Source organism: Zea mays, chromosome 4, assembly GCF_902167145.1.
Source record: "Zea mays cultivar B73 chromosome 4, Zm-B73-REFERENCE-NAM-5.0, whole genome shotgun sequence".
Classification (NCBI taxonomy): Eukaryota; Viridiplantae; Streptophyta; class Magnoliopsida; order Poales; family Poaceae; genus Zea; species Zea mays.
Window position 1 is genome coordinate 37,545,318 of NC_050099.1, and position 27,582 is coordinate 37,572,899.

The 27,582-nt window shown below is 45.7% G+C and overlaps 3 protein-coding genes across 10 annotated transcripts; 1 reads left to right on the plus strand and 2 right to left on the minus strand.

Moving 5' to 3' along the window:
* Nucleotides 1-1,755: 1,755 nt before the first annotated feature.
* On the plus strand, nucleotides 1,756-9,076 carry LOC100277391 (Protein CHROMATIN REMODELING 35). 8 transcript variants are annotated; one of them, XM_008678792.3, is made up of 7 exons: nucleotides 1,756-2,212; nucleotides 2,717-3,318; nucleotides 3,454-3,756; nucleotides 5,501-5,668; nucleotides 6,619-8,372; nucleotides 8,438-8,528; nucleotides 8,624-9,074. In XM_008678792.3, the coding sequence occupies exons 1-6, from the start codon at nucleotides 2,185-2,187 to the stop codon at nucleotides 8,439-8,441; spliced, it is 2,859 nt and encodes a 952-aa protein (XP_008677014.1). In that variant the 5' UTR covers nucleotides 1,756-2,184; the 3' UTR covers nucleotides 8,442-8,528; nucleotides 8,624-9,074. The 8 variants fall into 8 exon arrangements, with proteins under 8 accessions (XP_008677014.1, XP_020407041.1, XP_020407040.1 ...); XM_020551452.3 differs by having other exon boundaries at nucleotides 8,606-8,988; XM_020551451.2 differs by having other exon boundaries at nucleotides 1,805-2,212; nucleotides 8,442-8,528; nucleotides 8,624-8,988.
* A 1,055-nt stretch (nucleotides 9,077-10,131) lies between these two features.
* Nucleotides 10,132-11,171, minus strand: LOC100274048 (uncharacterized). The gene is made up of 3 exons (NM_001148428.1): nucleotides 10,957-11,171; nucleotides 10,556-10,761; nucleotides 10,132-10,467 (listed from the first exon to the last, which is right to left on the minus strand). Exons 1-3 carry the CDS (start codon nucleotides 11,056-11,058, stop codon nucleotides 10,281-10,283), a joined length of 495 nt encoding a protein of 164 aa, NP_001141900.1. The 5' UTR covers nucleotides 11,059-11,171; the 3' UTR covers nucleotides 10,132-10,280.
* Nucleotides 11,172-11,245: 74 nt separating this feature from the next.
* Nucleotides 11,246-14,342, minus strand: LOC103653105 (uncharacterized). Its single transcript, XM_008680067.3, has 3 exons — nucleotides 12,177-14,342; nucleotides 11,840-11,951; nucleotides 11,246-11,389 (listed from the first exon to the last, which is right to left on the minus strand). The coding sequence occupies exon 1, from the start codon at nucleotides 14,242-14,244 to the stop codon at nucleotides 12,181-12,183; it is 2,064 nt and encodes a 687-aa protein (XP_008678289.1). The 5' UTR covers nucleotides 14,245-14,342; the 3' UTR covers nucleotides 11,246-11,389; nucleotides 11,840-11,951; nucleotides 12,177-12,180.
* Between the last annotated feature and the right edge of the window lie 13,240 nt (nucleotides 14,343-27,582).

Here is a 27,582-nt window from a genome sequence, read left to right on the forward strand (position 1 = left end):
ATCAGGTCTCTTGTACCAATGAAAGCATAGGCATTACTGAAAGCCTTTTGACATGCTTCGACATCATTATCAATCGCCACAGTCGGCCTTCGAAGGCTGAAGCGAGACCAGATGGGGCGTTGGATGATCCCCTTGATGTCATCCCTTTCAATCAGATTATTCTTAACATAGAACCACTCCTCCATCTAGGACCCAGGCCACCTCTTCCGAAATGTTGGAATCGGGTAATTTGCATTAGAGCGAGCAATGAATCCATAACAAACGAAGTTGTTGTGATACTGCTCTTTGCCAGTGGCCTTCGTCTCGTACAACAGTTCATGCATACTGCAAAAACACTTCACGCTCGGTTCCAGCCCTTGGCTTCTCACAGCCCAAACAAACAAGCCCATTCTAATTATAGCTTCAGGAGTAAGTTGATGAAGAAAGATCTGAAATATTTTTAGCACTTCAACCAAAAATCTGCTTAATGGGAACCGAAGACCCGCCTTCAAAAAGCTTTTGTAAACAACCACCTCATTTTCTTCAAGAGCAGGGGCGGTGCTATCTCCTCCAACCCTCACAATGGACATGTCACGAAAGTATCTTCCTTTCATGGCGTCAACATGACTTTGCTTAATGGTCGACTTTCCGAAGATGGTATGGCTTGGTCACCAGGGCCGGTCCTCAGAATCTTCATCCCCACTTTCCACATCATAGTCATTGCTATCGTTGGAATCTTCAGACAAATCCACCATTATTTCCTTTGTGATCTTTTCTGTATTTGTTTTTGCCATAGATTCGTAAAACCCAGCAAGAAAAGGGTACGCAACCTTCTTCTCCTCATACATCTTCTCCTTCTCGGATATCTTCTTCTCCTCAGACATCTTCTCTTCAGACATGGAACAAGCGCTTGTCTTTAAGACGAAGCTCAAAAATCAGGCGAGATCTGATAAGCAAGAGTTAAAAATTTGAGAAAATAACGCAAGCAACAGAAATAGCGTATCAAATGCTACCGCTGTGGGTTTCTATTTATATGCCTAGTGCATTGCAACCTGGCGGGCCCCATTTATCATTGACTTTCGCTATTCTAGAGAAGGGAAAGTGTTTTTTCGGACCTTCGGCTAAATGCCTTCGTTTATGTCGCAGTACGCAACAAATTAATACTGCGAGGGGCTACTGTTGGGGGCATTCGTCTTCCGAAGGTCCTCAAAAACACGACTAACATGTTTTCCAAGTATAATATACTGTCACAGGTACCTTCGACTTTGAGATGAAGGTGCACACGATATGAAAGGCGCGGCCTGGAAGAAGGATGAATCAATTCCGAAGCTATGGATGGAGAAGCTTCGGCTTAGCGGTGGAAAATGAAACCGACCTAAAGGGGAAAATGCTGTCTAGCCCTCGACAGATTACTCCTTAGTCAATTGTAAATGTCAAGGACATGGATGTAATTTTACACAGGCTGTGTCCTGTGCCTATAAATAGATGAACTCTAACACCGTACTGTTCATGCTATTTTGTATTCACGTGCACGTCACTCTTGGATTCTTACCTTCTGTTAAGCCGAAGGTATAAATATAATTTAATATTATTAATATTTGTATTTGATCATATAATAAAAATATAAATAATCTAATGATTTGATATGATCATGTTCTTTATATGTCTCTTATATTCCTACCTTTTATTATTATATATTGAGATTACGAGGGTTTATTCTTCGTAACCTTCGTCTGAAGTTTATTATATCCTAAGGGAGATAATGATTCGGAGGACGAATATCTTTAACCATTAACATTTGTGTTGTCTTATTCTTAACTCATAACATTTAAAAACAAGTGACCAACAACGACCAAGGCGATTAGGTGCTCTAATCGGGTCGAATGTGCTAATCGAGCACCCACCCACCTCACTCTCACCTGTCTCGTCGTCATTTCCTCCTAAAATCCCCAAGCCTCCAATCCACTGAACTAAACCCTAGACATGGCGGGTAGAGACTACTGCCGGTTGCCGGTGCGCCCGCGCGACTTCTGAGGCCCCGCCCCCGTCCCGGCGTCGCCGGAACTGGCTCCACTGTCGCCCCCATCACTGGGACTGGGAGAGTGGGAGTTCAGAGCCGCAGACGCTGGGGCGCCGGGTCACCGGAAGGCCGGGAAGGAAGGTGTGGCCGCAAGACGCAGGCAGGAGGCATCGACTCGACTCACCATGTCTCAGTCACCGGGAGGACGGGAAGGCATGTTTAGCACGACGTTGATCGTTGCCGTTGCCAGTGTTTCTTCGATTTTTCTTCTTCTCTTTTCTAGATCGTAGAGCTTTGACAAATGCAGAAACGTAGATCACGATTGGCTCGAGGTCTCCGGTCTCGGGAACACCCAATACTAGACGACCCTGGCTCCGACAGATGCGCGCGACCGATAATCCGTTTCTCGTCTCTGTTTCGTCTAGAAGCTGTTGCAAACATGCCGTTGTGGGTACTACAATAATTTGTTTGATTTTGCAGACACTTTCCCCCCGAATATATGTTTTCTATGTACGCAGTCATCATCAGGGATCGAGGCCATCGATGCTACAATAATTTGTTTGATTTTGCAGACACCTTCCCCCCGAATATATGTTTTCTATGTGTGTACCTATTGGAAAACAAAAACAAAAACAAATTCCTCTTTTTTTTCTCGAACGAAATTCCTCTCCTGTGATACTGATATGTAACCAGCTACCTGTCTACCTGTGTCTGTAGGCATATATTACAGCAGGCAGAGGAAACCTGAGCGCAATGGCAGTGTATTTACACCTATAGCTGCAATGTATTCCAGTGGTCATGCACTCCCTGTTGCAAATAGGAGCCACGGTTTGGTATTTGGCAGTCTGAGCAAGGACTGGGACGACATTCGCCAGCGCAAGGATCAGTTGGTCAACTTCCTTGCTAGTCTTGAACGAGCCTCTGGAGATTCTGCGGCAGCTGGCAAAATCGAAGATAGCAAATTGGCCAGTCCTGTGGAGCCAACTGAACAAAAAGAGAAGGCTGCCATAATCGTTCTTGATTCAGACGATGAGGACGGAAATGGTTCAGGAAACAGTAAGTTGGCATCTGAGACTAACAAAGAACTCGGAACATCTGGATTGATTAATAATATCGCAGAAAGGATGACGTTTAATGGGAGCCAAGCATTTGGAACCGTGCATACTTATGGAGATAAGAACACACAGATTGTTCCGTATGGTCAATGTTCTGCTTTAGTGAATCAGTTTCCTTTGCAAACCAGTTGGCAACCATCTATTCAGTTTGAGAGAGTCGTGCTGCAGAAAAGGCCTGAGGAGCAGCGAATGCAAGATCTTGTGGTACGACCTTCCATTTCCAGTTTGTTAAACTAATATTTACTTCTATAAATATTTGTTGTGGTGCTTATTCTGCTATATGTGTACCATGATGAAAGACTTTGCATTCCAACTCTTAACTCGTGTTTCTCATTCTAGGCTGCTAGCATAGCCGAGAAGAGAGCAGAAACACAAGTGTTCCTTTCACTTCCCACAGAGAAAAAGCGAAGGAGATCAGACCCCAGTCTGCATGCCAGTGACGATACTGCTACTGTCCCTAAACAAAGAAAAAGTAAAGGTGCCACAGTTGTAGCAGCAGCTAATTTGTCATTGGTTTCACAACAAACTGCTACATCACCAGAACCTGACATGGTTATAGAGGAAGAGGAGAAACATAAAAATGAAAGTGATGGTCTTGACGATTATTGGAAAGATTTTGCATTGGCTGTTGAAAGCACAAAGGTATGAGTGTCAACCACAGAATTTTATTTATATTGCAGCACCACATGACAATCCTTAATTTGTTTCCTAGTTGACTGCTAGTTCTGCTTGTGAATATATGCTGTATCATCTTTTTTTGAAGACTGAACACTGATCTCTATGGAGCATTTTCTTTTTAATGTATTTGTCGGCATGTTGCATTGTTGCGGCACCAAGGTACCAAGGGTACCAGAGGAATTCATAGAGTTAGGAAGAGAGTGAGGGGTGTAGACTGGAGGCTTGCTGGATCAGGGCACTGACATGGCTACAAGCACACAAACAGTTTATAGAGGTTTGGACTGCCTGAGCACAGTACCCTCTGTCCTCTTTGTGGTGTATGTAGGTATGCAAGCGCGGCGAGCTTACATACTCAGAGCCAACATGTAGGATCTGAGTACCAAGAGAGTTCTCTTCAACTGATAGGATCCTGGTCGAATCAGTTTGTTGGAGGTCGAATCTATCTAGAACTCCTGAAGAGTTCAAATGGTTTGAAGCCGACTCAAATGAGCTAGACCAGCTTGGGATTGGGCCCTGACTACCTTCGTTTGCTTCTGATTTGTGCATGTGTGTGTGTGTCTGTGTCCCTTACATTGTTATGCTCCTCCCTTTTATACCACAAGGGAGGAGAGAGTTACATGCTTGCTGGCGGTGGGCTCTGTCCAGTAGAGGTTCAGGTACTCCTATCTTGTAGACGTGGAGCCGTAGGCAGTGCACACCTCGGTCGTGCCATAATCTCGAGAATGTCTTGCTGCAGTGGCTGATATGTACAACCGTAGTGGTAGGTATCGGAGTTCATGTTGTTGAGTACGACATAGTTGGTAAACAGTGCACGCTTGCCGCTTGCGGGTATGTTTGCACGTTTAGTCGTGGCTATAGTGACTGCGGTACACACCACACACACACAGTAACAACATGTACAACTATGGTCTTCGACGTGGCGATAGTGCTCTTTTGACCACAATGTTGTCTATTGCATTTAATGCGATGGACAGCAAGCCTTATCTTGTCTACCCTGTGCCACCCGACCGCTCGAACAGAGGCGCTTGTGGCGCCTGGGCCGTCTCACCCCAGGGGCGTCCTAGGGAATGTTTGGGTGGCCCTCGGTTGTGTGCCCCAGTCTACAGGGGGCCTAGGACCTGACTGAGTCGGTGCTTGACCGCCAGCCTGGAGGGCCCATAGGCTTGGAGGCCCTCGGGATTTTGCTCTTTGCTTTAAGGGCCCTGGATTTAGTAGGAACAGGGCATGCCCTCCTGGGGCTTGGGGCTGGTATGAGCCGGGCCCACTGCGGGTTTTCTTCTGCTGACAGGATCTCAGAAGTCGTATTGCTAATATCCGGGGTATGCCTTTCCCTGGTCGCTCATGGTATTAAATTTTGCCTGCTTGTTGGCAAGAAATACACTCAAATTTTTGATGTAAGGTCAAGTCAACCATGTGAGATTGCAAGTCAACAAAAGATTCCAAGAACTTTGTGGCTGTTGGAGTGTTGGTATTGTGGAAATTTTCATGCACAACCATAACAACGACTACACCTTTATTACAATTGTGAGTTGTATTGTGAAATGGTAAGTCCCAAGAAAAGGGGGTATCTCATTACAAAAGAGCCAAGTGTTTAAATAATGCACTAAGATTCGTTAGTAAGTGTTTAAAAATGCATTCCTTACTGTTTAGCTCAATTGTTGGTAACCAGTTTGTACTATTTGTGATTTGGTTATATTTATTGGTCCAGCTTGACGAAGTTGATGAGGCGGCAATTGAAAAGGAAGATAATGGAAAGATGGAGGACATCGATTGCAATCATGACATCCGGATTCATGAAGATTTGGGTCATGTATGCCGTGTGTGTGGTATGATTGTGAGAAGAGCTGATTCAATAATTGATTATCAGTGGAAAAAGGTTCGCAATTTGTTCAAGATATATGAGGCTTTTCTGGATCTAGTTCATTTTGCAATAGAGTTTTTTATGCATGCATGCAGTTTTTGCTTTGTGGAAGTTCTAAAAACAGGCACCGAGTTGGGGTGTTCTTTTGTGGGCAAAATGCCTGGCAGTTAATTTTAATTCTTTAGTTCTACTTCATGCACCTTATAATTTCAAGTTTTGAACACCTGTACTGTTAGCCTATCTGCTCATTTCACGGTATATGCACTAGTTCAATACTCGTTCACATTAGTCCTGCCGCATACTCGTAACTCGTTACGGTATTAACTTTTGAACATTTTGTTAGCTTAACATAATTCCTATTCTTTGTACGCACATGGAAAGCTTGTGAAATATATACTATTGAGAACGTCAAAGCCATTATCTTGTCGGCAATGGCAACTAATATCAAACAGTAAAAAAATATTGGGATTTAACTCTCACAAATCTGTATTTTTTCTATGTTTTCTAAATAAATGTTTGATTGCAGATTTACCTTGAAATTAGGGCATTTTTCTGGAAGCCTGAGATTACAGGAGGGCTTGGGTTTTTAATTCTCCCCTGAATAACTTGCTAACATAATGGTGTTTGTTTTAATATTATATCTTTGTTCTGGTTATTCGTGTATTATTTAGCAATTGGGGATATTTTACCCTTTGTCTCTTGTTTGGGTAATGGCTGTTACTGTGTGTGATATAGACATATAGTGGCTGTCCTTTCATCAATGATATGACTTTACTGTCAAGTTGTACATGAGTTATGTCATATATACAACATCCTAGTATGGGCTCAGGAGCAACTGTTTGGCAACTTCATAATGTTCAAGTTTATACTATAATCATGAAGTTCAGACTTCAAGCGTGTAAAGTCTGAATAGAAGAGAATAAAATTGGAGAACGCGAATGATTTTCATGACTACTTTTTTTCAGGCTTCAAGGAGAAGAACGAATGGCTATGGAGGACATTCAAAAGATGCTGATGAGATAGATTGTGGTACTGTTAAACTGTCTGAAGATTTCATAGTCGCAGATATTGCTATTCATCCTAGACATGCTCGGATAATGAAACCACATCAGTTGGAAGGTTTCAACTTTTTGGTTAAGAATTTGATTGGAGACAAGCCTGGAGGTTGCATTCTAGCTCATGCCCCAGGTACAGGGAAAACATTTATGCTTATAAGCTTCATTCAGAGCTTCATGGCAAGGTATCCATCTGCAAGGCCTCTTGTTGTGCTGCCCAAAGGGATTCTAGGTATATGGAAGACAGAAATTAAACGATGGCAAGTGCAGGATATACCAGTGTACGATTTTTACTCTGTCAAGGCTGAAAAAAGAGTAGAACAGTTGCAAATCCTCAAATCTTGGGAAGACAAGATGAGTATACTATTTCTTGGATACAAGCAGTTCTCCACAATCGTCACTGATGATGGGGGCAGCAATGTCACAGCTGCATGTCGAGACAGGCTGCTTAAGGTTCCCAACCTTCTGATACTTGACGAAGGACATACACCTAGAAATCGGGAGACTAATGTACTCGAATCACTAAATAGAGTGGAAACACCACGCAAAGTGGTTCTTTCGGGTACACTTTTCCAGAATCATGTTGAAGAAGTGTTTAATATCTTGAATCTCGTTCGCCCAAAGTTTCTCAGGATGGAATCATCCCGTCCTACTGCCAGACGTATAATGAGTCAAGTTGAAATAGTTGGTAGAAGTTCGAAAGGGCTTGCTGATGGCGCATTCACTAAGGCAGTTGAAGAAACCTTATTGAATGATGAGAACTTCAAGAGAAAAGCTCATGTTATTAGAGGTCTTAGAGAACTAACAAAGGATGTTCTTCACTATTATAAGGGTGATATCTTAGATGAACTACCTGGCTTAGTAGACTTCAGTGTGTTTTTGAAGCTCACACCCAAACAGAAAGACATTATTTATAAGTTGGAAGCACATGATCGGTTCAAAAGAAATGCAGTAGGGAGTGCACTGTACATTCATCCATGTCTTTCAGAACTTTCAGAGGTTAATGCTGAGCATAGGGCTAACACCTTTAGAGATGATTTAGTTGATAGTCTGGTAGATTCTATCACTGTGAGAGATGGCGTGAAGGCCAATTTTTTCATGAATATCCTGTCACTTGCTAATTCTGCAGGAGAGAAAGTGCTAGCTTTCAGTCAATATATATCTCCCATGATTTTCTTTGAAAGGCTGCTGGTGAAGAAGAAAGGCTGGCATGTGGGGAAAGAGATCTTTATGATCTCTGGTGATACTAGCCAAGAAGACAGAGAATTGGCAACGGACCATTTTAACAACTCTGCTGACGCAAAAATTATGTTTGGTTCTATCAAGGCATGTGGGGAGGGTATCTCCCTCGTTGGTGCGTCGAGAGTTGTCATTCTGGACGTACACCTGAACCCATCTGTCACCCGTCAAGCGATTGGGCGTGCATTCAGGCCCGGACAGCAGAAGAAGGTGTTTGTGTACAGGCTTGTAGCTGCCGATTCTGACGAGGTAAAGGTCCATGAGACAGCATTCAAGAAAGAAGTCATACCGAAGCTGTGGTTCGAATGGAGCGAGCACTGTACTACGGAAGACTTCAAACTTGGTCAAATTGATATTGATGACTCTGGTGACGAACTGTTGGATACTAAAGCAATCCGCAAGGATATCAAAGCGCTGTATAGAAGGTGAGCTTCCCTCCTTCCCTTACAATTGTTTTGCATGCTAGTTGCCTCATCTAGTGCCTTTGTAGGTAGGTAACAAGCTTTGTGGCCACTGGACACCATGTACATATTGCAGTGCTGACCGTCGAGCTGATCCTTAAACTGAAGAAAGAGGTGACGGTGGGTGGCTCTACGATCATGAAAACGATGTTTCCTGTTCCATTTCATTGTATGGCAGCAGTGTTTTCTTTTAACAGATATAGTTTTCGCTGCAGGGTGTTGCGGTGGCTACATTGCGCGGTCATTCCCAGCTATATCCGTGGAATGGCGGCTTCTTTTGTTCGTAGTATGTGCCAACTTGGGGCAGCAGTCAGCTGATCCCCAGACACATTTCTAGACTCTTTTTTAGGCTCAAGTTTCTGAGAATTAACCTGCTATGGCGTTTAGCCTTAAGTAAATATTTCGTTCGCAACAATAATAACCCAGTAAACCTAATTTGTTCTTGTGCGTTTGTGGTGGTGGTTCTTGAAATTTACCTGGCGCCTTCTTCCTGGGCTAGATGCTATGCAGGTGTCACAGGTTGGTTTGTTGGCATGTAGAATCGGGAAATGCTAATCTCGAAAGCTCGTAGTTTCCTTTTCCCCCCCGGGTGACATGTTTATTCACCTCTTACTAGTTACCACGTCCATTTCCAACTATAAGATATGATACTTTGGCTTTTGAAGATACATTACTTTTATTACGTATAGTGTATATCACAATTTTTCTTCATTTTTTTTGCTATTGCAAGAGCCAATGGTGAAAATTCGATCTTTCCCCAAAACCAAACAAAAACTTCATATAAAAAAGTGTTATAATGTTAATATATCAAACCTTGAGACACAAAGCAGAATTTGGCTTGCCCTCACTTTTTTCCTTGCGTCGTCTCTATTTGACCATACGAAATTCATCCCAAATGTGTACTCATGTTTTTCGTACATCCACCGTTGAGCCGTTCCAATGTTTCAATTGTATGTTTCTTTCCCATGGGGCTTTTCTTTAACATCATATAAAAAAGGTTATCCAAACCTACAAGAATGTATGCTCTCCATTTCTTCTCTTAGGGAGTGTTTGGTCTCCTCAGCTAAAGTAATGCAAAGCATCCGTGCATGAACATTGCTTCCTCAAAATCCAGCTCGGTACTACAGGACATCTTCATCTTGAACTGTCTAGAGACATGCCTCGGTCGTCCGTCTCTGGCCTTCAGAGAGGGGACTCATCAGTTGGCAGCATTCCGGATCTGCCAGAAGCTAACTGAACTTTTCGAGTCCTTGGCTCACGTCTGTTGGTCTGAGCAGTTATTTTGTTTTTGTTGATATAGAAATTTCACGATGATGATGGGTTATTGGATAGACGGTAGACGCAGTTTTGAGCATTAAGGGTGGGTAATTGGTGTGAAGTCAATTGTAAGTGTGTTGTATAGAATGCGTTGTGACTACTTAATTATGTAGAAGCTGATTGTTACCATCTCCTTTGACGTTGCCTTCCTCAAGAGCCTCCATATCCCATTTCCTATCTCACTCACTCAGTATTTTAAATTTCACTATGCAAACATTATACTCTACTACAGTGCAAAACAGTGTGGTCTTTTATACACTGTCCGTATATACGGTCTGCTTGAGGTAGCCTCCCTCACCAGGAGACAAGATGGAGCGGCGTTATTGTCTTTCTCAACAACGTAAATTAAATTACTGTGGCACACTGACGCTAACTTTGACATGTTTTTTCCTCAGCAATAGCAACAAATCAAACAACAGGCATGTATTCTTTTTTTTTGAACGGAAAAAAGGCATATATCTTCGGATGCTTGTAGATGTCAAATCACAAGGAGAAAAGCAAGGAGCAGCTGGACCAAGGAAAGAACAGCGGTGATCTCTCGGGCAAAATGCTCGACTAAGGAACCTCGTGCGCTGCGGCAGTGGCGGTGACATAGTAGGCGACGGTGATCCCGCCGTGGACGAAGCACATGATCCCTCCGAGGGCCAAGGTGTGTCCGTGAGTGAACCCGCACGACGTCTTGGACTTGGAGTTGGACATGGCGCCGGCGAGCAGCAGCGAGAATCCGGCAATCAGGGCGATCCTACCCCAAGTCGCAGCGCAAGCGCAAGCGCAATCATTAGCACTGGTCCTCTCCAAGGGAATTCTATATATACAAGTGACCAAGTTACCATGAGAGAATTATGGTGGTGGCTGCCAGCTTCCTGTTGATGGACGCCTTGATGAACTCCAGCTGGGAGCAGATGCAGGCACAGCCGCCGAGGAAGTTGGCTACCGCGTGGGCAACTACCAGGAGCACTGCAGCTGCGAGGCCAAGCTGGTACGCTCTGTACACTGGTTTCTCGCACTGGATGAAGAGGATCGTCACCTTCTTAGTCTGTGGAAGCAGTACCAAATACAAACACCAACAACATCAGTCGTCAATTAGATAATCTCAGAGACCATTGAGCTAAAATACCATTACCAGCCATGCATGATGAAGCAAAACCATAGACTACGAAACATTTCGTTTTCAAAACCCCTCTGTGATTTTCGGTTAGTAAAAAAAAATACCAATACCTTGAAACATTACCTTGTTCTGAGCAGCCTGCGCCTCAATTCCTAGTATGCCAGCTGTGACGTCCAGGGCTAAAACCACTACGCAGACCAGAATAGCAACTCCCATCCTCGCCATTGTAGCGTGCTCTCGGACTTGTACCAGCTGAGAAGGTTGCTGAATGGAAGATCACCTGCTTACAAATGGTGTTGTGAGCTGCGACCTGTTCGATGACCAATTGGTGAATAAATAGAGGCAAAAGTACAGCAGGGTATTTGTTCTCCAACCAGGATGCAGTCATGAAGCAAGAAGAAACTAGCTGTCCCAAGATGCTCAAAGTTTTATACTTCCCTTTGATCCTTCGTTTACATCAGAGCTTTATTCCTTCCTTATAGGACACAATTAAGGATTGGTATCTCCAATGTGAAAGCCACATGACATGACACATATTCAGCCTACTTTTAAAGATCTGCTTTTACACAAGGTTTGTAAAGAGAGTGGAAGCGCAGGGAAAAGCAATCTATCTGATTGTCATATAAAAAAACATTTCTACTGAACACATCACAGAAGCCATCTTTTCTACCGAGATAAAGGCACGCAAGATGTTGCTTATCAAAATAAAGACACTAAAACTTTTTGCCGACAGTTAACAGGAAAAGGAGAAGGGCAAGCTTAGTTGTGTGGGGAGAGCTGTCTCGCTAAATGGCCAGGTCACGGATTCGAAGCAGTCTCTCTGCATTTGGCAGGGAAAGATTTGCCTCGGTTTATCCCTTCTCTAGACCCTACTCATGTGAGAGCCTCCAACATTCGTTCTGCCCCTTTAATTAAAAGGAAAAGGAAGGGGTAATGGACACATCCATGTGAGTGAAACTTCTAAATTACTCTTTCGACATCTTAAAAAAAATAACTCCAAACTTACCAAGCCTGCATGTAGCACTGAAACATTGGAGCATCATGGTCGACCAATCTGCTTTATCCTCATTAATCAAAGTAATTTCCAGATAATTGGCTTGAAACATTGGAGTCATTAGCTGCCAGCAAAATATGCATTAGCTTCTGCAGCACATGCACCTTTTTTTCTATGTGCTAAACAAAGCATATTTGATCAGAAATAAACTAGGTCACATTTTGGATGAAACATACTGTTTCACATCTGGTAATCCATAAAGTGAAAAACAGCACTACTGTTGGTTAATCTCATAATCCTTTCTCAGTTTTAGTGTCAGAAAATAAAACCATTAGATAGTTCGACATACCCAATTACCAGTAGTCACCACAAGAGCAGACCCCGAGTTTAAAGTGGTGGAACCTGCTACCATCCCTAACAATGATTTCCCTCTTGGTAACTCTTGACACAAACTTAATTAAATTGTGGCAGTCACTGCACAAACGATGGCTTTGACTGATCCTCAAGGGAGTCTGTGGGGCTGTGCTGATAAGGCCAAAAGCAATTGCCAGTCTCTCACTGTGGTAAGCTCTTGATATCTTTTGCTCGTCAGGATGAATATCAGGGAGCAATTCATTCTCCTCAGCAACAAAGCCAGCTTCTCGTACCTCCTTCATTAATGTGTCCAGCCTCCTGTATATTTCAGCACTTTGTGGATGCAAAGTATCTTTAAAGAAAAACCTGTGATCCGTTTTCTTGACTGTGATCCAGCTACAGGCATTACCAATATATAAACCTTTCCTCTTCAGTGTTTCAACTACCTTGCAGGCGCTGTCCTGTCTACCAGAGCTAACATACAAGTTGAGGAGCACAACATAGCTGTTTATTTTCTCAGGTTCCATTGCCAATAGCTGCTCGGCAGAAAATTTTGCAAGATGCATGCTCTTGTGGATCCTGCTAGCAGTAAGCAAGGCTCCCCACATGTTTGCAGTTGGAGTGAACGGTGCTCTTCTTATCATTGAATAGGATTCATCAAGTAGACCTTCTCTACCAAAAAGCTCAATAACACATGCATAATGCATGGCCCGTGGTTTTATCCTCAGATTTTCAGTCATCAACTGGAAAATCCTCTTCCCTTCGTCAACAAGACCTGAAAACCTACATGCATTCAGCACTGCCAGAAAAGTTACATGGTTTGGCACAGCACCCTCAGCTATCAGCCTCTCGAACATCTCGATCGCCTTATCTCCCATGCCATGGTAGCCGTATCCAGCTATCAGAGCGTTCCATGAGATCAAGTTCCTCCTAGGCATCCTCTCGAAGACATTTCTCGCGTCCTCCATTCTTCCCCATTTGCAGTACAGGTCCACAAGCGCCGTGTTCCCAACAATGTCCAGTGGCAATCCTCTCTGGATCAAGCCAGCGTGCGCCTGCTTCGCGTGCTCCAGCAGCCCCAGCCTAGAGAACACCCCTAGCATGGTCGAGAACGTGAACTGGTCCATGGCGACATGAGTGCTGCACATCTTTTGGTACAGCTCCAGCGCCTCCTCGCTGTGGCCATGGAGAACATACGCCGCCAACATGGAGTTCCATGCCACGACAGTCGTCCGATGAGGACGTGGCAGCCCGTCAAACACCCGCCTCGCCTCGTCAATCCGGCCACACTTGCTGTACATGTCGAGCAGCGCGCACGTCAGGTACCGGTCAGCGACGTCACCACACGCCCCCGCCTTGACAACACAGCAGTGCAGCTGCCGCCCGGCTCGCGCCGACCCCGAGGACGCAGCCGCACGGACAGCCACCACGAGGGACCTCGGCGGAGCGTCCCCACCGGCCTCCGCCCACATCTCCCGGAACAGCGCCAGTGCGGCCCGGGGGCGGCCCCGGTCGACGAGGCCGCCCATCATGATCCCCCACGTGACGCCGTTCCGGTCGGGCATCCCGTCGAACGCCTGGCGCGCCTCGGCGAGCATCCCGCACTCGAGGTACATCCTCAGGACGTGGTTGTGCGTGTACAGGTCGAGCTCGAAGCCGGAGCTCTCGACGTGCCAGGCCACCGCCGCGGCCGCGCCGGGCTCCCGCAGCGCGGCAGCGGCGCGGAGCAGGGCGTGGTAGGTGCGGGCCGGGAGGGGCGTGAAGGGAGCCGCCGCGCGGGCGAGGCGGAACAGGTCGAGGGCCTCAGCGTGGCGGCCAGCCGCCGCGTGCCGCTCGATGGCAGCGCAGAGGGCGGGGAGGCGAGCGGGGTTGGGCCTGGGCCTGGGCGCGGGGCTCTGGCGCGGGAGGCGTGGGCGGGGCTTGAGGGGCTCCGCGGAAGAGGAGCAGGAGGTGGAGGGCGCGGCGGTGACAGCGGAGGTGGAGGCGGAGGCGGAGGCGGCCTTGGGGCGGCGGGGGAGGAGGCGGAGGTTAGCGTGGGGTGGTGGCGCGAGCTGCAGGTCCATGGCGAGCCAAGCGGGTGGGGGTTCTCCTTGGGTTTTGCGGATATACCTCCGGATTCCGCAGTCCGGCAGTGGTAGGTAGGAGAAAATTGGAATTCTGTCATTATTAAACTACGGACTCGCTCGAATCCCATTATAAAAACATGTTTCGTTATTACGTCATTCTCAAATACTGGTTTACAGATAAAATACTATTTAGGGGGTTATTTAACAAAATATTAACTGATTGGACTGTTTTACCCCTAAACTAAAACAGCTACTCTCCTCTGCTCTCTGGACATCCTGACGGCTCAACTTCGTTTTCTTTTTTTGTCTCTCGCTCGTTTTCTTTTCTGTCTCCTCCTCTCTGCCTCGCTCTCTGGACGGCGCACAACGCCCGCCTAATTGTTCTCCTAGCGTCAGGTTCAGGTATGTACAGATGTTGCCGCTGTATATGTACAGATGCATGCTTCTGAATTTTTCTCTCTGAATTTTTCTCTCCGTATATGTACAGACGCATTCAGGTACAATTGTTCTCTCTGATTTTTTTTCTTTGTCTCCTAGCGTCAGGTTCCAAGCTGATGACCACAGCTCAAACATCCTGACCACAGCTCAATAACAGAAGATATGCACACTAACAACTTCTGAATTTTTGTTTTAAATAGCAGCAGTCCAAAGTAACTAGCACAACAAAGAGAACGACTAAAAATCCTTGAATGGTCCATCTCCCAGCAACAGCTTATTAGGAGAACTAAAATATTGGATAACACATAAAACAACTACTTATTAGACTCTCTTCAGCTTCCTTGGTGTGAGCTTCTTCACTAGCATCTTCTTAGGAGTTGTATTCTTGACAGGTGACTGGACATCTCCCAGCAACATAGCAAGCTTGCTGAAAAATGAAGAACATTATAATTTAATGACACAACTAGCTGCGACTTGATACAACATAATTGTAATTACCTCCTAGTGACTCTGATTGGGCTGTCTTGTAAAATAGACTCCCTTGTTGGTGTAACCGGAAGAGAAACTTCCAGTTGGACATCAGCTTCACTTTGGACATGATCTTGAACAGTTTCAAGTTCGACATTAGCTTCACCTTGGACAGCACCTTGACCTTAGACACTTTGTTGAAGTCGAGTTTTGGGGATTTTGGCATTATCCCCATACTTTGTTCCATTCATGCGAGGCTTTCTCTTCCTACAAGTTGGACAGCACAGTTAGATACAAATATAACAGTGCACATGTTTAAATTAGACATTTCATCACTTACCTTTTCTTTGTTCCGTTCAATGGGCACTTGTAGCTAGTTTCACTATGACCTAATTCTCCACATCTTTTGCAATTTCTTTTGCCTCTAATCATCTTCCTTTTCCCCTTCTGAGATTGGTTTGAACCCTCCATGTCAGCTTCTAGTACTGCATTCTTGTCAGCTTCCTTGCCTTTCTCTGTAGCTACTTTTCCCCTTTGCTATTCCCACCTTCCAAACAACTCTTAATTCTTAGTTTCTTATACCTTCCTTTACCTCTCTTGTCAAGTGGTGCAGCAACCGCATAGGGCAGATCCACTATTTGCCATTGAGACTTATCATGTAGTGGTTCAATTATTCTCTTATATGCATTTTTGAACCTTTGTACTGATAGTCGCCTAGAGGGGGGGTGAATAGGGCGAAACTGAAATTCTCAAAAATAATCACAACTACAAGCCGGGTTAGCGTTAGAAATATAAACGAGTTCGCGAGAGAGGAAACAAATCGCAAGCAAATGAAGAGTGTGACACGCGGATTTGTTTTACCGAGGTTCGGTTCTTGCAAACCTACTCCCCGTTGAGGAGGCCACAAAGGCCGGGTCTCTTTCAACCCTTCCCTCTCTCAATCGGTCCCTTGGACCGAGTGAGCTTCTCTTCTCAAATCACTTGGGAATCAAACTTCCCGCAAGGGCCACCACACAATTGGTGCCTCTTGCCTCAATTACAAGTGAAGGTTTGATCACAAGAAAGAATTAAGAAAGAAGGAAGCAATCCAAGCGCAAGAGCTCGAAAGAACACAAGCAAATCTCTCTCTCTAGTCACTAAGGCGTTGTGTGGAATATGGAGAGGATTTGATCTCTTTGGTGTGTCTAGAATTGAATGCTAGAGCTCTTGTAGTAGTTGGGAAGTAGGAAAACTTGGATGCAATGAATGGTGGGGTGGTTGGGGTACTTATAGCCCCAACCACCAAAAGTGGTCGTTGGGAGGCTGTCTGCTCGATGGCGCACCGGACAGTCCGGTGCTTACCGGACAGTCCGGTGCCCCCTGCCACGTCATCACTGCCGTTGGATTCTGACCGTTGGAGCTTCTGACTTGTGGGCCCGCCTGGGTGTCCGGTGCACACCGGACAGGTACTGTTTGCTGTCCGGTGTGCCAGTATGGGCGCGCCTGACTTCTGCGCGCGCTGCGCGCGCATTTAATGCGCCGCAGGTAGCCGTTGGCGCCGACTAGTCGTTGCTCTGGAGTCGCACCGGACAGTCCGGTGCACACCGGACAGTCCGGTGAATTATAGCGGACTAGCCGTTGGAGTTTCCCGAAGTTGGCGAGTTCCTGAGGCCGCTCCTCCTTGGCGCACCGGACACTGTCCGGTGTACACCGGACAGTCCGGTGAATTATAGCGCGAGTGCCTCTGGAAATTCCCGAAGGTGGCGAGTTTGAGCTGGAGTCCTCTGGTGCACCGGACACTGTCCGGTGTACACCGGACAGTCCGGTGCTCCCAGACCAGAGAGCCTTCGGTTGCCACTTTGCTCCTTTGTTGAATCCAAAACTTGGTCTTTTTATTGGCTGAGTGTGAACCTTTTACACCTGTATAATCTATACACTTGGGCAAACTAGTTAGTCCAATTGTTTGTGTTGGGCAATTCAACCACCAAAATTAATTAGGGACTAGGTGTAAGCCTAATTCCCTTTCAATCTCCCCATTTTTGGTGATTGATGCCAACACAAACCAAAGCAAATATGGAAGTGCATAATTGAACTAGTTTGCATAATGTAAGTGTAAAGGTTGCTTAGAATTTGAGCCAATATGGATACTTACAAGATATGCATGGATTGTTTCTTTCTTATATAACATTTTGGACCACGTTTGCACCACATGTTTTGTTTTTGCAAACTCTTTTGTAAATCATTTTCAAAGTTCTTTTGCAAATAGTTAAAGGTAAATTTTTGCAAAGCATTTTCAAGATTTGAAATTTTCTCCCCCTGTTTCAAATGCTTTTCCTTTGACTAAACAAAACTCCCCCTAAATGAGATCCTCCTCTTAGTGTTCAAGAGGGTTTTGATATATCATTTTAAAATACTACTTTCTCCCCCTTTTGAACACAATAGGATATTAATTGATAATATTCTTGAAAACACGAAGTTTTTGAAATAGGTGGTGGTGCGGTCCTTTTGCTTTGGGCTCATACTTTCTCCCCCTTTGGCATGAATCGCCAAAAACGGAATCATTAGAGCCCTCAAAGTGCTATCTTCCCCTTATAAATAAATGAGTTAAGATTATACCAAAGACGAAGTCCCTTTGCTTGGTGCTCATGTTTTCTTCCCCTAGAACGGAGAGTAGCTTGGAGCGACGGCGATGGATGAGTTACGGAGTGGAAGCCTTTTTGTCTTCGCCGAAGACTCCAATTTCCTTTCAATACACCTATGACTTGGTTTGAAATAGACTTGAAAACACATTAGTCATAGCATATGAAAGAGATATGATCAAAGGTATATAAATGAGCTATGTGTGCAATCTAGCAAAAGAAGTTTCTAGAGTCAAGAATATTTAGCTCATGCCTAAGTTTGTTAAAAGATTGTTCATCAAGCGGCTTGGTAAAGATATCGGCTAATTGATCTTTAGTGTTAATGTATGAAATTTCGATATCTCCCTTTTGTTGGTGATCCCTAAGAAAATGATACCGAATGGCTATGTGCTTAGTGCGGCTATGCTCGACGGGATTGTCGGCCATTTTGATTGCACTCTCATTATCACATAGCAAAGGGACTTTGGTTAATTTGTAACCGTAGTCCCGCAGGGTTTGCCTCATCCAAAGTAGTTGCGCGCAACAATGACCTGCGGCAATGTACTCGGCTTCGGCGGTGGAAAGAGCGACCGAATTTTGCTTCTTTGAAGCCCAAGACACCAAGGATCTTCCCAAGAACTGGCAAGTCCCCGATGTGCTCTTCCTATTAATCTTACACCCCGCCCAATCGGCATCCGAATAACCAATCAAATCAAATGTGGATCCCCGAGGGTACCAAAGTCCAAACTTAGGAGTATAAGCCAAATATCTCAAGATTCGTTTTACGGCCGTAAGGTGAGCTTCCTTAGGGTCGGCTTGGAATCTTGCACACATGCATACGGAAAGCATAATATCCGGTCGAGATGCACATAAATAGAGTAAAGAACCTATCATCGACCGGTATACCTTTTGATCTACGGACTTACCTCCCGTGTCGAGGTCGAGATGCCCATTAGTTCCCATGGGTGTCTTGATGGGTTTGGCATCCTTCATCCCAAACTTGGTTAGAATGTCTTGAGTGTACTTTGTTTGGCTGATGAAGGTGCCCTCTTGGAGTTGCTTTACTTGGAATCCTAAGAAATACTTCAACTCCCCCATCATAGACATCTCGAATTTCTGTGTCATGATCCTACTAAACTCTTCACATGTAGACTCGTTAGTAGACCCAAATATAATATCATCAACATAAATTTGGCATACAAACAAGTCATTTTCAAGAGTTTTAGTAAAGAGTGTAGGATCGGCCTTTCCAACTTTGAAGCCATTAACAATAAGGAAATCTCTAAGGCATTCATACCATGCTCTTGGGGCTTGCTTGAGCCCATAAAGCGCCTTAGAGAGCTTATAGACATGGTTAGGATACTCACTGTCTTCAAAGCCGGGAGGTTGCTCAACATAGACCTCTTCCTTGATTGGTCCATTGAGGAAGGCACATTTCACGTCCATTTGATAAAGCTTAAAGCCATGGTAAGTAGCATAGGCCAATAATATGCGAATTGACTCAAGCCTAGCTACGGGTGCATAGGTTTCACCGAAATCCAAACCTTCGACTTGGGAGTATCCCTTGGCCACAAGTCGAGCTTTGTTCCTTGTCACCACACCATGCTCATCTTGCTTGTTGCGGAAGACCCATTTGGTTCCTACAACATTTTGGTTAGGACGTGGAACTAAATGCCATACCTCATTCCTAGTGAAGTTGTTGAGCTCCTCTTGCATCGCTACCACCCAATCCGAATCTTGGAGTGCTTCCTCTACCCTGTGTGGCTCAATAGAGGAAACAAACGAGTAATGTTCACAAAAATGGGCAACACGAGATCGACTAGTTACCCCCTTATGAATGTCGCCGAGGATGGTGTCGACGGGGTGATCTCGTTGTATTGCTTGGTGGACTCTTGGGTGTGGCGGTCTTTGCTCTTCATCCTCCTTATCTTCCTTATTTGCATCTCCCCCTTGATCATTGCCATCATCTTGAGGTGGCTCATTTGATTGATCTTCTTCTTCATCAACTTGAGCTTCATCCTCATTTTGAGTTGGTGGAGATGCTTGCATGGAGGAGGATGGTTGATCTTGTGCATTTGGAGGCTCTTCGGGTTCCTTAGGACACACATCCCCAATGGACATGTTCCTTAGCGCTATGCACGGAGCCTCTTCTTCACCTATCTCATCAAGATCAACTTGCTCTACTTGAGAGCCGTTAGTTTCATCAAACACAACATCACATGAGACTTCAACTAGTCCAGTGGACTTGTTAAAGATCCTATATGCCCTTGTGTTTGAGTCATAACCAAGTAAAAAGCCTTCTACAGTTTTAGGAGCAAATTTAGATTTTCTACCTCTTTTAACAAGAATAAAGCATTTGCTACCAAAGACTCTAAAATATGAAATGTTGGGCTTTTTATCGGTTAGGAGTTCGTATGATGTCTTCTTGAGGATTCGGTGTAGATACAGCCGGTTGATGGCGTAGCAGGCGGTGTTGACCGCCTCGGCCCAAAACCAATCCGAAGTTTTGTACTCATCAAGCATGGTCCTTGCCATGTCCAATAGAGTTCTATTCTTCCTCTCCACTACACCATTTTGTTGTGGCGTGTAGGGAGAAGAGAACTCATGCTTGATGCCCTCCTCCTCAAGGAAGCCTTCAATTTGAGAGTTCTTGAACTCCGTCCCGTTGTCGCTTCTTATTTTCTTGATCCTTAAGTTGAACTCATTTTGAGCCCGTCTCAAGAATCCCTTTAAGGTCTCTTGGGTTTGAGATTTTTCCTGCAAAAAGAATACCCAAGTGAAGCGAGAATAATCATCCACAATAACTAGACAGTACTTACTCCCGCCGATGCTTATGTAAGCGATCGGGCCGAATAGATCCATGTGTAGGAGCTCCAGTGGCCTGTCGGTCGTCATTATGTTCTTGTGTGGATGATGAGCTCCAACTTGCTTTCCTGCCTGGCATGCGCTACAGATCCTGTCTTTCTCAAAATGAACATTTGTTAATCCTAAAATGTGTTCTCCCTTTAGAAGCTTGTGAAGATTCTTCATCCCAACATGTGCTAGTCGGCGATGCCAGAGCCAGCCCATGTTAGTCTTAGCAATTAAGCAAGTGTCGAGTTCAGCTCTATCAAAATCTACCAAGTATAGCTGACCCTCTAACACTCCCTTAAATGCTATTGAATCATCACTTCTTCTAAAGACAGTGACACCTACATCAGTGAATAGACAGTTGTAGCCCATTTGACATAATTGAGATACAGAAAGCAAGTTGTAATCTAAAGAATCAACAAGAAAAACATTGGAAATGGAATGGTCAGGAGATATAGCAATTTTACCCAAACCTTTGACCAAACCTTGATTTCCATCCCCGAATGTGATCGCTCTTTGGGGATCTTGGTTTTTCTCATATGAGGAGAACATCTTTATCTCCCCAGTCATGTGGTTTGTGCACCCGCTGTCGAGTATCCAACTTGAGCCCCCGGATGCATAAACCTACAACACAAATTTAGTTCTTGACTTTAGGTACCCAAATGGTTTTGGGTCCTTTGGCATTAGACACAAGAACTTTGGGTACCCAAACACAAGTCTTGGAGCCCTTGTGCTTGCCCCCAGCATATTTGGCAACTACTTTGCCGGATTTGTTAGTCAACACATAAGATGCATCAAAAGTTTTAAATGAAATGTTATGATCATTTGATGCACTAGGAGTTTTTTTAGGCAACTTAGCACGGATTGGTTGCCTAGAACTAGATGTCTCACCCTTATACATGAAAGCATGATTAGGGCCAGAGTGAGACTTCCTAGAATGAATTCTCCTAATTTTGCTCTCGGGATAACCGGCAGGGTATAAAATGTAACCCTCGTTATCCTGAGACATGGGAGCCTTGCCCTTAACAAAATTAGACAATCTTTTAGGAGGAGCACTAGGTTTGATATTGTCTCCCCTTTGGAAGCCAATACCATCCTTGATGCCCGGGCGTCTCCCATTATAAAGCATGCTACGAGCAAATTTAAATTTTTCATTTTCTAAGTTATGCTCGGCAATTTTAGCATCTAGTTTTGCTATATGATCATTTTGTTGTTTAATTAAAGCCATATGATCATGAATAGCATTAATATCAACATCTCTACATCTAGTACAAATAGATATAGAGGGTTTGCAAGAATTAAGTTCAACAATCTTAGCATGAAGAATATCATTTTTATCTCTAAGATTGGAAATGGTAGCATTGCAAACATCTAGTTCTTTAGCCTTAGCAATTAAATTTTCATTTTTTACTCTAAGGCTAGCAAGAGAAATGTTTAATTCTTCAATCCTAGCAAGCAAATCATCATTATTATCTCTAGGATTGGGAATTGAAACATTACAAACATGTGAATCAACCTTAGCATTTAAACTAGCATTTTCATGTCTAAGGTTGTCAATCATCTCATGGCAAGTGCTTAGCTCACTAGATAGTTTTTGACATTTTTCTATTTCTAGAGCATAAGCATTTTTAACCTTAACATGTTTCTTGTTTTCTTTAATTAGACAATCCTCTTGGGAATCCAAAAGGTCATCTTTTTCATGAATAGCACTAATCAATTCATTTAATTTTTCCTTTTGTGCTATGTTAAGGTTGGCAAAAAGGGAACGCAAGTTATCCTCCTCATCACTAGCATTATCATCACTAGAAGATTCATATTTAGTGGAGGAGTTATATTTAACCTTCTTCCGTTTGCCGTCCTTTGCCATGAGGCACTTGTGGCCGACGTTGGGGAAGAGAAGCCCTTTGGTGACGGCGATGTTGGCGGCGTCCTCGTCGTCGGAGGAGTCGCTTGAGCTTTCGTCGGAATCCCACTCCCGACAAACATGGGCATCGCCGCCCTTCTTCTTGTAGTACCTCTTCTCCTTTCTTCTCCCCTTCTTGTCGTCGCCCCTGTCACTGTCACTTGATAATGGACATTTTGCAATAAAGTGACCGGGCTTACCACACTTGTAGCAAACTTTCTTGGAGCGGGACTTGTAGTCTTTCCCTCTCCTTTGCTTGAGGATTTGGCGGAAGCTCTTGATGACGAGCGCCATTTCCTCATTGTCAAGCTTGGAGGCGTCTATTGGTTGTCGACTTGGGGTAGACGCCTCCATCTTTTCTTCCGTCGCCTTGAATGCGACGGGTTGAGCTTCGGATGTGGATGGATCATCAAGCTCGTTGATCTTCCTCGAGCCTTCGATCATGCACTCAAAACTTACAAAATTCCCGATAACTTCCTCGGGGGTCATTTTAGTATATCTAGGATTACCACGAATTAATTGAACTTGAGTAGGGTTAAGGAAAATAAGTGATCTTAGAATAACCTTAACCACCTCGTGGTCGTCCCACTTTATACTCCCGAGGTTGCGCACTTGGTTCACCAAGGTCTTGAGCCGGTTGTACATGTGTTGTGGCTCTTCCCCTTTGCGAAGCCGGAACCGACCGAGCTCCCCCTCGATCGTTTCCCGCTTGGTGATCTTGGTGAGCTCATCTCCTTCGTGCGCGGTTTTGAGCACATCCCAAACCTCCTTGGCGCTCTTCAACCCTTGCACTTTGTTATACTCCTCTCTACTTAAAGAGGCGAGGAGTATCGTTGTCGCTTGAGAGTTGAAGTGCTCGATTTGGGCCACCTCATCCTCATCATAATCCTTGTCCCCTACGGATGGTACCTGTGCACCAAACTGAACAACATCCCATATACTTTTGTGGAGTGAGGTTAGATGAAATCGCATTAAATCACTCCACCTAGCATAATCTTCACCATCAAAAGTTGGTGGTTTGCCTAATGGGACGGAAAGTAAAGGTGCATGTTTAGAAATGCGAGGGTAGTGTAGGGGGATCTTACTAAACTTCTTACGCTCTTGGCGTTTAGAAGTTACGGAGGGTGCATCGGAGTCGGAGGTTGATGTTGATGAAGTGTCGGTCTCGTAGTAGACCACCTTCCTCATCCTCTTTTGCTTGTCCCCACTCCGACGCGGCTTGTGGGAAGAAGATTTTTCCTTCTTCTCTTTGTGGTGAGAAGAAGATTTCTTCTCCTTCCCTTTGTTGGAGGAGATCTTCTTCTTCTCCTTCCTCTTGGTGCGGGACTCTTCCGATGAAGTGCTCCCGTGGCTTGTAGTGGGCTTTTCGCCGGTCTCCATCTCCTTCTTGGCGTGATCTCCCGACATCACTTCGAGCGGTTAGGCTCTAATGAAGCACCGGGCTCTGATACCAATTGATAGTCGCCTAGAGGGGGGGTGAATAGGGCGAAACTGAAATTCTCAAAAATAATCACAACTACAAGCCGGGTTAGCGTTAGAAATATAAACGAGTTCGCGAGAGAGGAAACAAATCGCAAGCAAATGAAGAGTGTGACACGCGGATTTGTTTTACCGAGGTTCGGTTCTTGCAAACCTACTCCCCGTTGAGGAGGCCACAAAGGCCGGGTCTCTTTCAACCCTTCCCTCTCTCAATCGGTCCCTTGGACCGAGTGAGCTTCTCTTCTCAAATCACTTGGGAATCAAACTTCCCGCAAGGGCCACCACACAATTGGTGCCTCTTGCCTCAATTACAAGTGAAGGTTTGATCACAAGAAAGAATCAAGAAAGAAGGAAGCAATCCAAGCGCAAGAGCTCGAAAGAACATAAGCAAATCTCTCTCTCTAGTCACTAAGGCGTTGTGTGGAATATGGAGAGGATTTGATCTCTTTGGTGTGTCTAGAATTGAATGCTAGAGCTCTTGTAGTAGTTGGGAAGTAGGAAAACTTGGATGCAATGAATGGTGGGGTGGTTGGGGTACTTATAGCCCCAACCACCAAAAGTGGCCGTTGGGAGGCTGTCTGCTCGATGGCGCACCGGACAGTCCGGTGCCCCCTGCCACGTCATCACTGCCGTTGGATTCTGACCGTTGGAGCTTCTGACTTGTGGGCCCGCCTGGGTGTCCGGTGCACACCGGACAGGTACTGTTTGCTGTCCGGTGTGCCAGTATGGGCGCGCCTGACTTCTGCGCGCGCTGCGCGCGCATTTAATGCGCCGCAGGTAGCCGTTGGCGCCGACTAGCCGTTGCTCTGGAGTCGCACCGGACAGTCCGGTGCACACCGGACAGTCCGGTGCACACCGGACAGTCCGGTGAATTATAGCGGACTAGCCGTTGGAGTTTCCCGAAGTTGGCGAGTTCCTGAGGCCGCTCCTCCTTGGCGCACCGGACACTGTCCGGTGTACACCGGACAGTCCGGTGAATTATAGCGCGAGTGCCTCTGGAAATTCCCTAAGGTGGCGAGTTTGAGCTGGAGTCCTCTGGTGCACCGGACACTGTCCGGTGTACACCGGACAGTCCGGTGCTCCCAGACCAGAGAGCCTTCGGTTGCCACTTTGCTCCTTTGTTGAATCCAAAACTTGGTCTTTTTATTGGCTGAGTGTGAACCTTTTACACCTGTATAATCTATACACTTGGGCAAACTAGTTAGTGAAAGGGAATTAGGCTTACACCTAGTTCCTAAATAATTTTGGTGGTTGAATTGCCCAACACAAATCTTTAGACTAACTAGTTTGCCCAAGTGTATAGATTATACAGGTGTAAAAGGTTCACACTCAGCCAATAAAAAGACCAAGTGTTGGATTCAATAAAGGAGCAAAGGGGCAACCGAGGGCACCCCTGGTCTGGCGCACCGGACTGTCCGGTGTGCCACCGGACAGTGCACAGTACCTGTCCGGTGCACCAGGGGACTCAGACTCAAACTCTTCACCCTCGGGATTTCTCGGAAGCCGGTGCGCTATAATTCACCGGACTGTCCGGTGTGCACCGGACATGTCCGGTGCTCCAAGGAAGCTCGGCCTCCTGAACTCGCCAGCCTCGGGTTCGCGCGGCAGCCGCTCCGCTATAATTCACCGGACTGTCCGGTGTGCACCGGACTGTCCGGTGTGCCAGCGGAGCAACGGCTCCCTGCGGCGCCAACGGCTCCCTGCGGTGCATTAAATGCGCGCGCAGCGCGCGCAGTCGTCAGACTCGCCCATACCGGTGCACCGGACATCAAACAGTGCATGTCCGGTGTGCACCGGACACCCAGGCGGGCCCACAAGTCAGAAGCTCCAACGGCTAGAATCCAACGGCAGTGATGACGTGGCAGGGGCACCGGACTGTCCGGTGTGCACCGGACTGTCCGGTGCGCCATCGAGCAGAAGCCTCCAGCCAACGGTCAAGTTTGGTGGTTGGGGCTATAAATACCCCAACCACCCCACCATTCATTGTATCCAAGTTTTCCACTTCTCAACCACTTACAAGAGCTAGGCATTCAATTCTAGACACATTCAAAGAGATCAAATCCTCTCCAATTCCACACAAAGCCCTAGTGACTAAAGAGAGTGATTTGCCGTGTTCTTTTGAGCTCTTGCGCTTGGATCGCATTCTTTCTTTCTCACTTGTTCTTGTGATCAACACTCAATTGTAACCAAGGCAAGAGGCACCGATTGTGTGGTGGCCCTTGCGGGGAAGTTTTGTTCCCGGTTGATTGAGAAGAAAGGAAAGCTCACTCGGTCGGAGGGACCGTTTGAGAGAGGGAAGGGTTGAAAGAGACCCGGCCTTTGTGGCCTCCTCAACGGGGAGTAGGTTTGCAAGAACCGAACCTCGGTAAAACAAATCTCCGTGTCTCACTTGCTTATTCGCTTGGGATTTGTTTTGCGCCCTCTCTCGCGGACTCGTTTATATTTCTAACGCTAACCCGGCTTGTAGTTGTGTTTATATTTGTAAATTTCAGTTTCGCCCTATTCACCCCCCCTCTAGGCGACTATCAATTGGTATCAGAGCCCGGTGCTTCATTAGAGCCTAACCGCTCGAAGTGATGTCGGGAGATCACGCCAAGAAGGAGATGGAGACCGGCGAAAAGCCCACTACAAGCTACGGGAGCACTTCATCGGAAGAGTCCCGCACCAAACGGAGGGAGAAGAAGAAGAGCTCCTCCAACAAAGGGAAGGAGAAGAAATCTTCTTCTCACCACAAAGAGAAGAAGGAAAAATCTTCTTCCCACAAGCCGCATCGGAAAGGCGACAGGCACAAGAGGATGAGGAAGGTGGTCTACTACGAGACCGACACTTCATCAACATCGACCTCCGACTCCGATGCGCCCTCCGTCACTTCTAAGCGCCAAGAGCGCAAGAAGTATAGTAAGATCCCCCTACGCTACCCTCGCATTTCCAAACATACACCTTTACTTTCCGTCCCACTAGGCAAACCACCAACTTTTGATGGTGAAGATTACGCTAGGTGGAGCGATTTAATGCGATTTCATCTAATCTCGCTCCACAAAAGCATATGGGATGTCGTTGAGTTTGGTGCGCAGGTACCATCCGTAGGGGATGAAAACTATGATGAGGATGAGGTGGCCCAAATCGAGCACTTCAACTCTCAAGCAACAACAATACTCCTCGCCTCTCTAAGTAAAGAGGAGTATAACAAAGTACAAGGGTTGAAGAACGCCAAGGAGATTTGGGATGTACTCAAAACCGCGCACGAGGGAGATGAGCTCACCAAGATCACCAAGCGGGAAACGATCGAGGGGGAGCTCGGTCGGTTCCGGCTCAACAAAGGGGAGGAGCCACAACACATGTACAACCGGCTCAAGACTTTGGTAAACCAAGTGCGCAACCTCGGGAGCAAGAAGTGGGACGACCACGAAGTGGTAAATGTTATTTTAAGATCTCTCATTTTTCTAAATCCCACTCAAGTTCAATTGATTCGTGGTAATCCTAGATATACTAAAATGACCCCCGAGGAAGTTATCGGGCATTTTGTAAGTTTTGAGTGCATGATAAAAGGCTCGAGGAAAATCAACGAGCTTGGCGACCCATCCGAAGCCCAACCCGTTG

What these genes read in the sequence shown, in the direction of transcription:
- LOC100277391 (XM_008678789.2), top strand. Translation starts at nt 2,499, where the DNA reads ATGTTTTCTATGTACGCAGTCATCATCAGGGATCGAGGCCATCGATGC. An exon ending in CCCGAATATATGTTTTCTAT is followed by an intron (nt 2,602 to 2,716) that starts GTGTGTACCTAT and finishes CTGTGTCTGTAG; the next exon opens with GCATATATTACAGCAGGCAG. An exon ending in TTGATTATCAGTGGAAAAAG is followed by an intron (nt 5,669 to 6,618) that starts GTTCGCAATTTG and finishes ACTTTTTTTCAG; the next exon opens with GCTTCAAGGAGAAGAACGAA.
- LOC100274048 (NM_001148428.1), bottom strand. Translation starts at nt 11,058, where the DNA reads ATGGCGAGGATGGGAGTTGCTATTCTGGTCTGCGTAGTGGTTTTAGCC. An exon ending in CGCAGGCTGCTCAGAACAAG is followed by an intron (nt 10,762 to 10,956) that starts GTAATGTTTCAA and finishes CTGCTTCCACAG; the next exon opens with ACTAAGAAGGTGACGATCCT. An exon ending in ACCACCATAATTCTCTCATG is followed by an intron (nt 10,468 to 10,555) that starts GTAACTTGGTCA and finishes GACTTGGGGTAG; the next exon opens with GATCGCCCTGATTGCCGGAT.
- LOC103653105 (XM_008680067.3), bottom strand. Translation starts at nt 14,244, where the DNA reads ATGGACCTGCAGCTCGCGCCACCACCCCACGCTAACCTCCGCCTCCTC.